The 13,521-nt window shown below is 66.9% G+C and overlaps 2 protein-coding genes across 2 annotated transcripts; one reads left to right on the top strand and one right to left on the bottom strand.

Moving 5' to 3' along the window:
• The first annotated feature begins 1,699 nt into the window (after nt 1-1,699).
• On the top strand, nt 1,700-5,935 carry RNF215 (ring finger protein 215). The gene is made up of 10 exons (XM_076352998.1): nt 1,700-1,969; nt 2,893-3,021; nt 3,348-3,419; nt 3,497-3,582; nt 4,266-4,320; nt 4,654-4,758; nt 4,909-5,025; nt 5,101-5,238; nt 5,520-5,622; nt 5,758-5,935. Exons 1-10 carry the CDS (start codon nt 1,700-1,702, stop codon nt 5,778-5,780), a joined length of 1,098 nt encoding a protein of 365 aa, XP_076209113.1. The 3' UTR covers nt 5,781-5,935.
• On the bottom strand, nt 5,815-13,487 carry LOC143167589 (coiled-coil domain-containing protein 157-like). The gene is made up of 9 exons (XM_076353166.1): nt 13,285-13,487; nt 11,713-12,470; nt 11,311-11,388; nt 10,774-10,964; nt 10,269-10,436; nt 9,524-9,692; nt 8,892-9,031; nt 7,825-7,898; nt 5,815-5,935 (listed from the first exon to the last, which is right to left on the bottom strand). Exons 1-9 carry the CDS (start codon nt 13,485-13,487, stop codon nt 5,815-5,817), a joined length of 1,902 nt encoding a protein of 633 aa, XP_076209281.1.
• Nucleotides 13,488-13,521: the final 34 nt, after the last annotated feature.

Here is a 13,521-nt window from a genome sequence, read left to right as displayed (position 1 = left end):
ATGAAGCCATCCGTACCCCATGAACTTATGGATGCTCCACAGGGCCATTCACATCCCCTGCGTGTCCCATGATGCAGGTCCCACGTTCGTGTCCCCTCCGTGGGGCAGTGCTCACGGCAGCAGCCCCCCAAGCTCCCATTTTGGGCTCTTCCACCCAAGCCGCGCAGGACCCCACATCGGTGACCACCTTTCCTGCCCCGGCCCCGGAGCCGGACGGGTTTCCAGGCTGTTGTTTACGGCGCAGCCGAACCCACGGCAATGGGGATGTTTTGCCGTGCAGTTAAACCAGCTCCGGCTGCAGGCGCAGGGGCCCTGCCCGCCCTGCGATTAAACCCCCGCGGTTGCAACAGGGCTGGGGACATGGGGGGGGACACCAGGGACACACTCAGACCCATCCCGCGGGCATCCAGCAGCTGTGGGAGCTGGGATGCCACGGCACCGAGTCCCCGTCCCCGGTGTGGCCCCTGCCAAAAGCAGGTCAGCGCTGGGGCCCGTGTGGCAGCTAATCCTCCTGGCAAATCCCCCCGCCGGCACATGTGCCGGGCACACGTGGCCGGAGTGGGGCCGGGACGGTGGCACCGGTGGGGCTGCCTGGCACCTGCCGGGACGGGGACGGTTGAGGGGTGTCGGGTGGGGGGGGCTGTTGGATTTTGAGGTACTTGGGTGTCGGCGTGTGCCCATGGCCGGCCGTGGGGTGCGCGGATGGGGGGTGCTCATGTGTGCAGGGCTGCGCATGTCCCCGTGCACCCGTGGCTCTGTCCCCGTGTGCGCACGTGTCCCTGTGGTACCCCCGTGTGCCCCTGCGTCCACAGGGAAGCGGGGCCCTGGGGGGCCGTGGGGGGCCGTGGGGGGCTGTGTCCCCATGCCTGGCACTGTCCCTGTCCCTCTCCTGGTGCCAGTCGCTTTCCTGGTCCCGGTGCCCATCCCTGTCCCTGCTCCTCTCCTGGTGCCGGTCCCAGTCTCGGTGCCGGTGCCTGTCCCTGTCCCGCTGCCCGTCCCAGTCCCTCTCCCTCTCCCGGTGCCTCTCCCGGTCCCCGTCCTCGTCCCAGTGCCAGTCCCTGTCCCCATCGCCATCCCGGTGCCGGTCCCTGTCCCTGTCCCTGCCCCTAACCCTGTCCTTGTCCCATCCCGGTCCCGGCCCTTGTCCCCGCCTCGGCCCCGGTCCCCGCTGTCTCCGTCCCCGTCCCCGTCCCCATCCCGGTCCCGGTCCCCATGCCCGTCCCCGTCCCGGTCCCGGTCTCGGTCCCTGCCTCGTCCCCGTCCCGGTCCCCGTCCCCGTCCTCACCCCATCCCCGTCCCCGTCCCGGTCCCGGTCTCGGTCCCTGCCCCGTCCCCGTCCCCGTCCTCACCCCATCCCCGTCCCCATCCCGGTCCCGGTCCCCGTCCCGGTCCCCGTCCCCGTCCCCGTCCTCACCCCATCCCCGTCCCCATACCGGTCCCGGTCCCCGTCCCCGTCCCCGTCCTGGTCCCGGTCCCGGTCCCCGTCCCGATCCCCATCCCCGTCCCCGTCCCCGTCCCCGTCCCCGTCCCCATCCCCATCCCCGTCCCCGTCCCCGTCCCGGTCCCCGTCCCGGTCCCCATCCCCATCCCGGTCCGGTCTCTCGGGCGCCCCTTGGCCGCGGTCGGCGGCCCGGCGGGTCCTCCGCGGCGGCAGGGGGCGCTGCGGCGCAGGGCGGGGCGCCGCGGGCGGGGCGCGGCGATGGCGGCGGTGCGGGCCGCGCTGCTGGCGCCGCTGCTGGCGCTCTGCCGGGGCGGGCCGGGGCCGGCGCCCGCCGCCCGCGTCGAGGTGGCGGTGGCCGGGCCCGGGCCGGGGGATGGGGCCGGGAGCGGGGCCGGGAGCGGGGCGGGGGCGGCCGCGGGGCCCGGCGGCTCCTACACGCTGCGCGGTGCCGTGCTGGGCGCGGGGGGCGGGCCGGGCCGAGGGGCCCCGCGGGAGGAGGAGGAGGAGATCCGCGGCCGCCTGCTGCTGGTGAGCGCCGGCACCGGGGGGGCTGGAGGGGGCTGGGGGCGCGGAGGGGGGGGAGCTGGGCACCGGAGGGAGCCGGGCACCGGGGGGCTGGGGGCACCGGGGGGGAACCGGGCACCGGGGGGCTGGGGGCGCGGGGGGGGGGAGCCGGGCACCGGGGGGCTGGGGGGCGCGGGGGGGGGAGCCGGGCACTGGGGGGAGCCGGGCACCGGGGGGCTGGGGGCACCCGGGGGCTGGGGGCGCGGGGGAGGGAACGGCGGGGGGGAGCGACGGGAACTGGGGGGCACTGGGGGGGAATGGGGGAGCGGTGGGTATTGGGGGAGGGAGTGGGGGGGCTGTGGGCACTGGGGGGGAATGGTGGGGGGGAGCGACGGGAACTGGGGGGCAGTGGGAGACATGGGGGGGGCAGCGGGTAATGGGGGGAGCTGTGGGCATTGGGGGAGGGAGTGGGGGGCTGTGGGCACTGGGGGGAATGGGAAGGGGGAGTGGCGGGAACTGGGGGGCGCTGGGAGACATTGAGGGGCTGGTGGGCATTGGGGTGGCAGTGGGCACTGGGAGGGAATGGGGAGGGGGGAGCAGCAGGAACTGGGGGGCACTGGGGGTTGGCAGGGAGGCTAGGGACACTGGGGGACATGGAGGGGGGGGCTCCAGGAGGCAGTGGGCACTGGGGGGCACAGGTGGGGGCAGGCAGCGAGGGGGTGCCGCTGGCCGGGGGTGCCCAGCGGCAGAGGGGCGGTGCAGGCGGGGATGGGGGGGTAACGGGGGCCAGCTCCTGTCCCCTTGTGCCCCCCCCAGCTGCTGTCCCTGTCCCCACGCAGTGCCCGGCTCCCCAGGGCACCCGGGGTTGTGGGGGTGCTTTGGGGGTGCCCTGAGCCTCGGGCGTCCATCCCGGCTCTCGCCCCCGCTGACCCTGCCGTGCCCCCCAGGTGGGAGACGCGGAGCCCGAGCTGGGCGCTGCCGACACCTGGATCGGCGTGGTGCCCGTGGGCGAGGAGCCAGCCGAGCTCCCCCGGGGTGCCAAGGAGGAGTCCTTCACCGCCGCCGTCGTCAGTAAGGTGACTCTCCACCCGGCCCGGGGCCCTCTCCGTCTGGCCCAGGGGCTGCCATGGTGTTTGCTGGTCACAAGCCCGCAGGGCACCTCCTGGGGCGTCTCCGCGCCAGATGTGGGGGATCCTGGCCTGTGCTTGGTGGCAGGGGCGTCCCTGACAGGCCTCCCGGGCAGTGCCAGCCCCTCTTGGGTTCCTTGCCCTTCAGCCAGGGCAGAGAGGCACCGGGGGCTGCCTGCTCCCTGCAGTGGGACGGAAGCTGAACGAGGGCACGGCCCAGCTGCCCGTCCTCCTGTCTGTCCTGCCCTCTGAGCCTGCGCCCTCTGTCTCCGCAGATGAAGCGAGCCCTGGTGCTGGGGGCGTCGGCCCTGCTCATCCTGGCGCTGAACCAGAACGCCATCCGGGAGGTAGGAGAGTCCCGGCGGCGGGTCCCCGAGCCGGTCTCGTGCCCCGCTGACAGCAGTTGCTTTCCTCTCCGGTGCAGCTGGACGTTTCCCAGCTTCTCGCCAAGCCTGTGATCGTGATCCAGTCCTCGGACAACGTCACCAAGCTGCTGGGAGCACTGCTGCGGTACGGGCTGGGGCAGCGGGAGGGAGCTGGGCGAGACTGTAGCTCTGCGCCTGGTCCCCTGCCTGGCTGTGACAGCCAGGGGCTGCCCTGGGGGGACTTCTCCCACAGCACGTCGCGTTTGCTGGGCTGGTTTCGAGCTTGCACTGTGCGGAGGCCAGCTGTGGCTGAGACACGTGTTTCCGTGGAGGGTGTGAGTCGGGTCCACCACCTTCCTCAGAGCCTGAGCCCTTCCACGGGTCCCCACGCGGTGGCAGGGACTGACAGTGGCCTTGGCCAAGCCCTTTAGGACTCTCAGTACAAATTAGCCAGACCGGCTGATGATCAGCACGACACCGGCATCTCCACCGCCTTTGCCGGTGTTTATCCCCACCGCCTACGGCGTTAGGACCCCCTCAGTCCTCCTTCTGTGTGGTAAATCAGTGTTGCTGCTGTGGTGTCGCAGATGGGGAAACTGAGGCACGGCACTGGGAGGGTCGCTCAGAGGGCTGGGCACGGCTGGGAAGGGGGAGTCTCGCTGCTGCCTCCCCTGCGTGTTCCTCTGTCCCTGGTGGCCCCGCTCGCCTGCGGCTCAGCGTGGGCTGCCTGTCCCCACGGGGAAGGGGGTGCTCCCTGGCGCTGGGGTGCTGCGGGCCGGATCCTGCTGTGCCCACGGGATTGATGCTCTTCTCGCCTTTTGCTCGCAGGGGGCTCCGGGCTACGGCGAAGATCACCTATCAGGCGGTGCTGCTGGAGAACCTGGTATGGAGGTCCTCCTCCTCCTCTTCCTCCTCCTCCTCCTCCCTCTCCTGGTGGGAGGGCAGGGGCATGGCTGTGCCCAGCCAAACTTCCCCGACTGATGGGGAAGCTGAGCTGCAGGGAGCAGGAGCCAGATGCCCGAAGGCTGTTGAAGCTGTCGGTGCCTTGGTTTCCCCAAAGACTTGCTCCCTGGGAGCGGGGCAAGCTGGCAGCTGCCTGTGGCTCCTCCTCCCCTCGACACATGTGATCCGCCCAGCGCGGCGGGGCCCCCCCAGCCTTGGGCAGCACTGCGAGCTGTCGCGGCGGCCATCGGCAATGCCATCTCCTGCCTTGCAGGGAGTGACCCTCACCTTGTGGTCGACCTGCGGCCTCTCCCGAGGGGGCCTCTATGGGGAGTGGCAGGGGGTCATCTGCACGGGGGAGAACAGCTCGCAGGTCCAGGTACGTGCGCCGGCGCTGGCGAGGGCTCCTCACGTAGCCGGGGTTCCTGGCGCGGGGGCAGCGGCGATGGCGGGGCTGGGAGCAGAGCGGGGATCTCCGGTTCGCCCCCTGCCCCGGTCCCTGACTGCCCAGCCCACGCTGTTCCTGCAGAAGTATCTCCAGCAGCTGTGGAACACCATCCTGCTGATCGCCCTGCTCCTCTGCACTGGGGTGATCGTGCAGGCCCAGCGGCAGTCGCGGCAAGACCCGTCGGAGCAGGATGCCGAGGTGGGAACATCTCCACTCTGCTCCTCGCCAGGGAGACCGGCGGCCGGGGTCTGACCCTCTGCTCTGCCTTCGCAGCTGGACCTGAAGCAGCACATTCGGCGGCAGCTGTCGGCACTGAAAACCCGGCGGTACCATCCCGGCAAACCACTCCAGAGCCGGGCCTGCGAGATCGATAGCTGCGCCGTCTGCTTGGACCAGTTCCACAAGAGCCAGGTAGGGACTGGGGGGATCGGTGCTGCACTGGGAGGCCTGGAGCCCGTCCTGCTCACCGCTCGGGACCACCCGTGCTCGTGCCATCCCCTTGCTGCCCGGGGCTGAGCCTCCCCTCGCTTGCCAGGGCTGGGGTGTCCCTGCCAGGGAGCTGCGTGGCGGAGGGTCGTCCCCCTCCTTCGGGCAGCGTGAGGGAGGCAGGGCTGCGGCCCAGCCACCACCGTGGGGTCACGGTACTCCCGCCCGGTTCCGCTCACGTCTGCCGTCTGCTTCCCTCCCCGCAGTGGCTGCGGGTGCTGCCCTGCTCCCACGAGTTTCACCGGGACTGCGTGGACCCCTGGCTCCTCCTGCAGCAGACCTGCCCTCTCTGCAAGCGCAACATCCTGGGTGAGAGCCGCACCGGAGCCCCGCCGTGCCCCCCGCGGTGACCAGGGAGCCTGTGTGTGCCGGGGTGAGGGCTGGGGAGGAATCGATGCCCCCCAGGCTCCCCGTGCGATGGCCCTCCATCCTTCTCCCTTCCAGGGAACTGCTGCACGGAGAGCTAGCTGGCCCGACGGACATGCTCCAGGGACAGACCCGTCACCGCTCCGGGGAGAGGGAGGGGGGCAGGGGGTGCTCTGCAAGCGGCGCTCGCTGCTGGCGCGGCTGTGCCCGTCGCAGCGCCCGGCCGTTGGGAGAGTGAGGGATCTCAGGGCTCTCCCTGCTGGGTGTGAGTATAGAGGGGTGGGGGGGGTCCAGACGGCCAGTGCCGGGGGGCTGGGGGAATGGGTGCCGGGAAAGGAAGCTGCGGGGGCACCCATGGGTGTAACAGGGTGGGAGCACGGAGGCTGGAGGCAGGGAGGGCCCTGGCCTGGCTGCACTCTTTCCCTGCTCATAGTGATTTTTCTAGGTATCTCTTTTTTTTTTTTTTTTTTTCCCCCCCCATTTGCTGGCGGCTGCAGCAGGGTGGGCAGAGCCCGGCTGGGGGCCGTGCTGCGCCCCGAGCCCGGCGGGGCTGCCTGGCTGCGGCGTGAGCCCCTCCACAGCGCGGGTGCCTTGGGTGGCAGCCGTGCCAGGGCCGGGGACGGAGCTGGCAGGGCTGCTGGGCAACCTGCCGCGTTGCTGCAGGAGGGCAGGGGGGTCGAACGCTTTATTTATACTAACTTATTAGGAAGGACGGCACGAGTCAGCTGCAGAGATCGAACACAGGGCTTCTTTGACCGAACACGGGTGTGCCGCAGTGGCAGGGGACTCGCCGTGAGCCCTGACCGGCTCCTGTTCCACGCGGCGGCCGGAGGCTGCTGGGCTGCAGCATCGCACGCGTCCGTCTCCATTAAATACAGAGCAAGGACAGGCTGCCGTGTCTTGTGTTGGGGTCACTTGGCTCCCGCCGCCCTCCGAGGCTTGCGAGGTTGTTCGGGGCCAGCCTGCACAGGCGGCTCGGTGGTCCCTGGTGCCTCTGGGCGCTCGTGGCTGCCGGCAGCGCTGCTTTCCCCGGCTGCGGCTGTGCCGGCGAGCTGAGGGCGGCTCGGACTCCTCTCATCCCCAGCCCAGCTCTGCCTTCCTCTTCAAAGCGGCATGGCCACATCCCAGTCGCCTCTTGGGAACGGTTCCTGGCGTGAGCTTGACTTGTGCTGCGCCCAGGCATTGTCCGGCTGACGGCACGGTCAGAGCTGTGCCGGGGACTCCAGCAACAGCTTAGCCGTGGGTGACTGAGCTCCAGTGCCCAGGAAACGTCCCTGGCCCCACTCAGCTGACTGCAGGGGCAGCTCCGCACGCTCAGGAAGCATTCCCCCCACCCCCCCTCCAAGGGCTCCTCGTCCGTGTGCGGGGTCAGTCCCCTGGCTGCCAGCTGAGGAAAGCCGGGCCCAGCCTGGTTCCTGCAGCAGGGCTTCTCCCGGGGCTGCTGTGCAGAGGGAGAAGTGAAGGGGACATGCCAGCCCAGCCCTCTGCGCCATCGCCCTCGGTTTTACCACAAACTACAGCGTTGCCCAACAGAGAGGGACAACAGGGGAAACTGCACAGACCCGTTCGGTGCCGCAGTCCTGTAGAAAACAAAGCGAAGCAACAGCCGGAGAGCGGCTGGTAGCTGAGCCGTGGCGGAGCTGCTGCCAGCACCGTCTCCCCAGGCTTCCTACGCCCGCTGCGTGCGGGCTCAACGGGACAGGCAGGGAGACCGGGTTTCCCAAGGGAACACGCCTTTGTGATGCACAAAGAACGGGTAACGAGGTCCTCTGGGGCAGGGCAGGTGGCTGCCTGCTGAACGCTTCGTTTCTGCGTTAGTCCCATGAGCGTTTATTTGCGGTGGCCACTGGTGCGGTGAGAGGAGAGGTGGGGTGTTCTGCCTCTCCCTCTTGGCTCAGGGGGGCTGAGCACCAGGCCCTCAGCCGGGAGCGAGAGGCAGGGTCCGGCTTTGCACGCAGGCTGTGCTGAGAGCGGCTTTGGCCGCTGGCTGCTGGGAGCTCGCTGCCGGGCCTCGCCTGCGTGTCCGTGCGTCCCTGTGCTATCCCTGCTGCCTCGGCTGCTCGGCCGCCTGCGGGTGGTGGGAGCGGTTAGAGGGGAGGAAGAAGAGGGAAGCTCCCCAGCCCCTTCCTCTGGGTTCCTACTCACCCTGCATCCTGCCCGTCAGCCTCCCCACTGTGCTGGCTGCTGAGCTGAGACCGCAGCTGGGTCTGCGGGACGAGCTGGGGAACAGAAGAGGGGGTGAGACTTCCCCCTACGCTCAGCTCCAGTCACGCCCTTCGGCCTCTGCCCTGGGCGGCCGTCACCGCTGAGCTGGTGGCAGTGGCACAGTGGTACAACGGCCGTGGCGGGGCCGATGTAAAGGAGCTGGGAACCAGCCCCGGGCACCTCGGCCAAGCAGCTTTCCCTGCCAACACCAGTTAAACCAGACTGACCTCCCGGTGACACAGGAGGCCGGGCCCTGGCCCTCCCGGGGTGGGCACACCCCAAAACCACGGAGCTGGTCTAAACCTAACAGGGCTGAGCCACAGCGACTGACCCCCGGGGAAGGGCGTCGCAGCAGCCCCCGTCCCCGGCTGGGTCTGCAGCCGCGTGCCGCCCACACCAGGCAGGGAAGACTTGCGCCAGCAGCAGCTGACAAAGGGTTAGCACAAGCCCCAGCGCTGCCCTGCCCATGCCATTCAATCCCAGGGAGCGAGTGACCCTGGCGTGCTGCCCCTGGCTGCAGCCCGGCACAGGGGACGTGCCAGAGCAGGTCTGGGTCTGGCCACCGGCAGCTGCGAGCACGCTGCAGTGCTCCAGCATCAGCTTGGCCGCTCTGGTTTGGAAAGCATCAGGTAGGAGCACCCGGTTCAGCTGCCTTGAGGCCAAGATGGGCTCCTGAAGGCAGGATCAGGCCCTGGGACCTGATCCTGCGAAGGATCACAGCCCCCGCCCAGCTTCATGCCCTTCTGGAAGCAGCTTTGTCCAGCTCGGCCCCGTGCAGGCTGGGGAAGCAGCTGCCGAGTCGCAGGGGGTGTTGTGCGAGGAGCCCCACAGCCTTTTGCTCCCTGGAGCCTCTTCCGCAAGGGTATGCAACCAGGGAACCAGTCCACAGAGGATGTGGGACAGTGCCAGGGGCCATGGGGTGGTCTTGGGGTACGCAGCACCCCGCTGGCACGTGCACCCCTCTCCCCGGCAGCACCCAGCTCGCCCTGGCTTGGGTGCAGCCTCACCTTCAGCACGCCCTGCTCAGCAGCCGCTTTCACTTTGGCTAGCGCAGACCTGAGCCGCGCGTTCTCCTGCTCCAGCACGCCAATCCGGATGCTGTTGGCCTGCAGCTGCTTCTCCATGTCCTCGGTCAAGCTCCCGGTGCCTGCAAACAAAATACGACGTCCTCGCGGCAGGAGCCAGAGCTCAGGCCGCTGCCGCCTGCCTGCTCGGAGGTGTTGGCAGCGGCCCTCCTCCCTCCCAAGCAGGGTGTCTGCCCGCTGGAAAGGAGCCTGCGCCAACTGCCCCAACCAGGGAGCACCAGCACAGCCCGGGAGGTGGCAGCTGGGACCCAAAACCGTGCCAGCTGAAACCGCGAGGGCAGACAAAAGCTCTGCCCATGCCCTGGCCCTGCTTTACTTCCTGGCCTGGAAGTGGGACGAACAGCACCCCGGCAGGGAGGTGTGGAAAGATGGTAGCGGCTTAGCACAGCCCATGGACTGAGCCCTTCCTGGCTATTAGTGGGACAAACTGCGTTGTGCAAATAACGCTGGTGTGTCCGGGGCCGGCAGGATCCCCTGCAAGCTCTAGGAGACCCCAAAGGCACAAGCCCGCTGCGGCAAAAGCAGGTGCTGCTGCCCACTGCCCTCTCCCTTACTCTCAAACTGCATCTCAGTGGGGACGTGGAGCTCGGGGAAGAACACCAGGAGCCTCTCCCGCTCCTTCAGCTCCCGCGCCTGCTCCTCCAGCTTGGAGACATTCGCCTGCAGTGCCGAGACAGACTGCTCCAGGCTCAGCTTCTCCCGCCGCAGCGTGTCCAGCAGCTCCTGCATGGCACAGCAGAGAGGTTGTTGAGGTTTGCAGAGCGCTCTCCCAAACCTCGGGACGGTACAGTCTGGGGATTCCCACGGGAGTACTCGGATCCCCAAGGAAAGCTCCCGCCCTTCCCTTATGCGATAAGGATGTCCCACAGCAGTGTGACGAATTGCAGGGTCTCAGTTGTAAGGTCCCTGTGTGAGTTGGAAGCAACAGCACCAAGGATGTTCCTGGACACGCACAATACGGTGCGTGACCAGGAACAGGAACGTTGGGAGACACGGGAGAAGCCCGAGTTGCTGCTTCCTGCTGCTCCCCCCTGCCTTGGCCGCGGGGCAAAGCAGCAGAGACTCGTCCGGGCAGGAGAGGGGTCTTCCCCAGGGGGTCCCGGGAGGAGATGGCCACGTGGCAATGTCACACCAAGTCCCAGAGTCCCCCTCCTGGGAAAACTTTGGCTACGGGTGGGAGACGGGACAGCGGGTGGCTCCTGACACCCCCGTGGCACAGCTGTGTCCCACACCAGCTGCTCCCCAGGGAGCCCCGCTCCTGGCAGCCCCCCCAGATGCATGCTGGCTGCCAGCCCTGACCTGCTGTGCCTGTAGCTGTTGCCCGCTCCGCTCCCGGCTCTCCTCCAGCTGCTCTGCCAGCCTGGCCTTGTCCTCCTCGGCCTCTCCCAGGCTGGCTTGCAGCTCCTCGCGCTCCTGGTCCAGGCTGTCGAGCTGCTGCAGCAGGGCCCTCTGCTTGGCCTGCAGGGACTGTACAGGGCAGGCGAGCCTGCGTGGGGCTGCTGCTGCACCCGCTCACCGCCGCCCTTACACCGGGCAGCAGCACCCACGATGACAAGGGGCTGTGGCAGCGGCTGAGAGGGCAGAGAAGGGGTGCGGGAAAAGGAGGGCTCGGCGAAAGCCATGCAGCGCTAGCGCAGACGGAGGGTGAGCTCCTCGGGGCCCAGCACCACGAGTGGAATCTCCGTACCATCCCCTCCTACACCCCGGCTTAAGGCCGGGGTGTGAAAGAGCCGGCCTGAGCCCAGCCCACTCCCACAGCGTGCCCGGAGCGGGGCAGGGTGGGCAGCGGTGGGCCCGGCCATACCTCCTGGTGCCTCAGCATGCTCTCCACTTTGGCCTTCTCCTTCTCCAGCTGGGTGGTGGTGGTGCTCAGCTCCTGGCCCAGGCTCTCCCGCTGGCCGGTGAGCAGCTGCACCTTCTCCTCCAGCTCCAGCACCCGGCTCCTGGCCACCATTGTGGTCCTCATCTCCTCCAGCAAGGTCGTCTTGGTCACCTCTGGGGAGACACAGCACCTTTGGCCCAGGCTCAGCAGGAGGGGGAGAAGCTCCCAGATAGGGTGGCTTGAAGGGGCCCCACACCCTCCACAGGCCCTGGTGAGGGGGAAGCAGCTCTGACGGGAGGGCTGCGACCCCCTGAATCTCCACCAGCACGAGCCCACTCTGGTGCTGGGCAATGTTTCGGCACTGCAGTGACGGAGGCTCATCCTCCCCACCATTCCCAGCAGCACTACACCCGACCGATTCTGGGGGAGCCAGGAGTTACATGGGTGTAAAACACTCGTGAGATCGGAGCGAGGCTGGGGGAGAGATGTGCCAGCTGGATGAGCCCCAGGGGTCCTTACCCAGCTCCTGCACAGCAGCCTGCTTTGCAGCCAGCTCCTCCTTTAAGGTGGAGAGTCGCTCTTCCAGCAGAGCAGCTCCTAAATCAGCACAAAAACTCTACTAATTAAACAGCTCCTCAAAGAAACTAAAACAAGGAGGCAGCAAACAGCCACGCCAAAGCATTTTTCATCCAGTGATTGTATCGTGCTGTGCTTCAGCAGGGAGGAGGCAGTGAGAGGATGTGGACAACCAGCTCCCGCTGTCTGGGGTTAGTCTCACAGCGGGGAACAGCCCCGGCGCCTACCAAAATGAGTGGCAAAAGCCCTACTCATGGTGGTGGGACCAAGATTTGACCACGGACTGCATGCTTCTCCTGCAAATACCCACAGGCCTGGGAGGGGATGCTGGGAACAGCACTGTACCTCTCCGTAGGTCATCCTTGTCCCGCTCCAGCCTGGCTACAGCCTTTAAATACTCATTGTTCTTTACTTCCAGGTTCTGCTCAGCCTCCTTCTTCTGCTGTGCTTGGGTCTCCTTCTCCGCCTGAAGCAACCGGGAAAAGTCCCCAACCTGTTTCCGCAGCTTGTCCTTCTGTTTCTCTGACTCTTCCAGCTGAGACTTCAGAGGGTTGACCTGCTGCAGCAGCATCTGGAGGTGTTTGCTGATACGGGAGAGGTCCTTGCTCTGCTCCAAGGCCCAGTAGCTCATGTCCGTTGCAGAGAGGGTCCTTCTCCCTGTGCTCTCCTCCACCATCTCCTGGAATCTGCTCAGAGCTGAGGGGATGTTCTGGCTCTGGCAGATGCTGGTGATGGCTTTGCCGACCTCGTGGAGGCTGGTCTGGGCGCTGGCGCAGGTGTCGCAGGGCCCCAGAGACGACCCAGTTGTCTGCGTGGGGATGCTGCGGCTGCTCTCAGCCGTGCTGCAGGCAGCCCTGGGCAGGGAGCTGCCCGAGGCGCCGCCGCCTGGTACACGGGCACGCAATGACGGGCACAGAGAAGTGGACTGGGCAACTTCTGTGGAAGTTCTTAACTCCAAAACGTCAGGCAAGCAGTGTTTTGGGTGCTCCTTCTCAGGTTTTCCAGCCTGGGAAGTGGGTTGCAGCGTGGGGACCTCCTTCCTGCAAGCCTTCTTCTGGTGGAGAGAGCACAGAACAAAAACAGGGCCCAGATCAAACAGTAGGCTGCGAATGATCCATAAGAGCCCAAATACAGGGGTGTGAAGCGTGGGGACAGGGCATTAGCGCAGCCAAGGGGCTACGAGGGCAGCAAGCCCTTCTCTTGGGAGGAGAGAAGTTCCCAGAGGTTGGAGGAGGACAGCTACCAAGCGCTCGGGTTCCCTGTTTACTGTGCTGCATTACAACCAAAGCACATGGCTAACAAGCAAAACGAATTTGCTTCCCACCCCCTGATGTGGGGTACAGGGGAACTGAATTTTTGTAAGCTGCCAGGCAGCTTTCCAGCCACCACTACCGGAGCTGTGGTTTCATGACAGAAAGCCTTGGCAGTGAAACCTGCTCCCCAGTTCCCCTTCTTGTGACCGTCCCTTCCTTCCCACCTCCCGCGCTGCCTCCTGGTTATGCCAGATGAATTATTGTGAGACTTTGCCACGAAAGGGATCATTTTTGGGGAAGGAAAAAAAAGAAAAAAAAGGCAGGGGAGGGGTGTAGTGTTTTTTACCACAAATTATTTCACTGATTTGAGCCAACTCAGCCCCACAAACAGTGGGGTCGGCAGAGCTGCAGGGGCAGCATGTTGGCAGGAGGAGAATATTCCTCCGAGCAATAAAGGCAGCCAAGCTCCCCCATCCTGAGATCCTGGTGGATGCCTGGAAGAGGATGGATCCAGCGGCACGGCTGGGAGCGGTGGTTAGAGGAGGGAAAGGACTCAGGCCGGGAGGGGACAGTGTGGGACAGATGTGTCCTGTCCGACACACGGGCCAGCACTCGGAGGGTCATGAGCCAGGAGCACAACAGGCATGGCCACTGCAGGTGTCACGGGGCGTCCCCAAGAAGGACCACGACCTCAGCACGGTCCAAATCATGGGGGGGTGAGGCAAGGGCCATTTCTGTGACCCCTGCACTCAGCTCGTGGGGCGTCAGGGCACCCAAATGTCCCACCTCGGCCAGGAGCTGCTGGTAGAAGGCCCCCAGTTTCAGCATGCTGCACCAGTACCTCCTCGCCGTCAGCCCCGCGGACATGCAGGGTCCCACTGCCCGCGCCGGGGGGATGGCT

This window comes from Aptenodytes patagonicus, chromosome 15 (assembly GCF_965638725.1).
Source record: "Aptenodytes patagonicus chromosome 15, bAptPat1.pri.cur, whole genome shotgun sequence".
NCBI lineage: Eukaryota > Metazoa > Chordata > Aves > Sphenisciformes > Spheniscidae > Aptenodytes > Aptenodytes patagonicus.
This window is presented reverse-complemented; position numbering and strand designations above follow the sequence as displayed.

What these genes read in the sequence shown, in the direction of transcription:
- RNF215 (XM_076352998.1), top strand. Translation starts at nt 1,700, where the DNA reads ATGGCGGCGGTGCGGGCCGCGCTGCTGGCGCCGCTGCTGGCGCTCTGC. An exon ending in CTGCTGGGAGCACTGCTGCG is followed by an intron (nt 3,583 to 4,265) that starts GTACGGGCTGGG and finishes TTTTGCTCGCAG; the next exon opens with GGGGCTCCGGGCTACGGCGA. An exon ending in CGGTGCTGCTGGAGAACCTG is followed by an intron (nt 4,321 to 4,653) that starts GTATGGAGGTCC and finishes CCTGCCTTGCAG; the next exon opens with GGAGTGACCCTCACCTTGTG.
- LOC143167589 (XM_076353166.1), bottom strand. Translation starts at nt 13,487, where the DNA reads ATGTCCGCGGGGCTGACGGCGAGGAGGTACTGGTGCAGCATGCTGAAA. An exon ending in GGCTGCTGTGCAGGAGCTGG is followed by an intron (nt 10,965 to 11,310) that starts GTAAGGACCCCT and finishes GTGTCTCCCCAG; the next exon opens with AGGTGACCAAGACGACCTTG. An exon ending in GCTGACGGGCAGGATGCAGG is followed by an intron (nt 5,936 to 7,824) that starts GTGAGTAGGAAC and finishes CACACCCAGCAG; the next exon opens with GGAGAGCCCTGAGATCCCTC.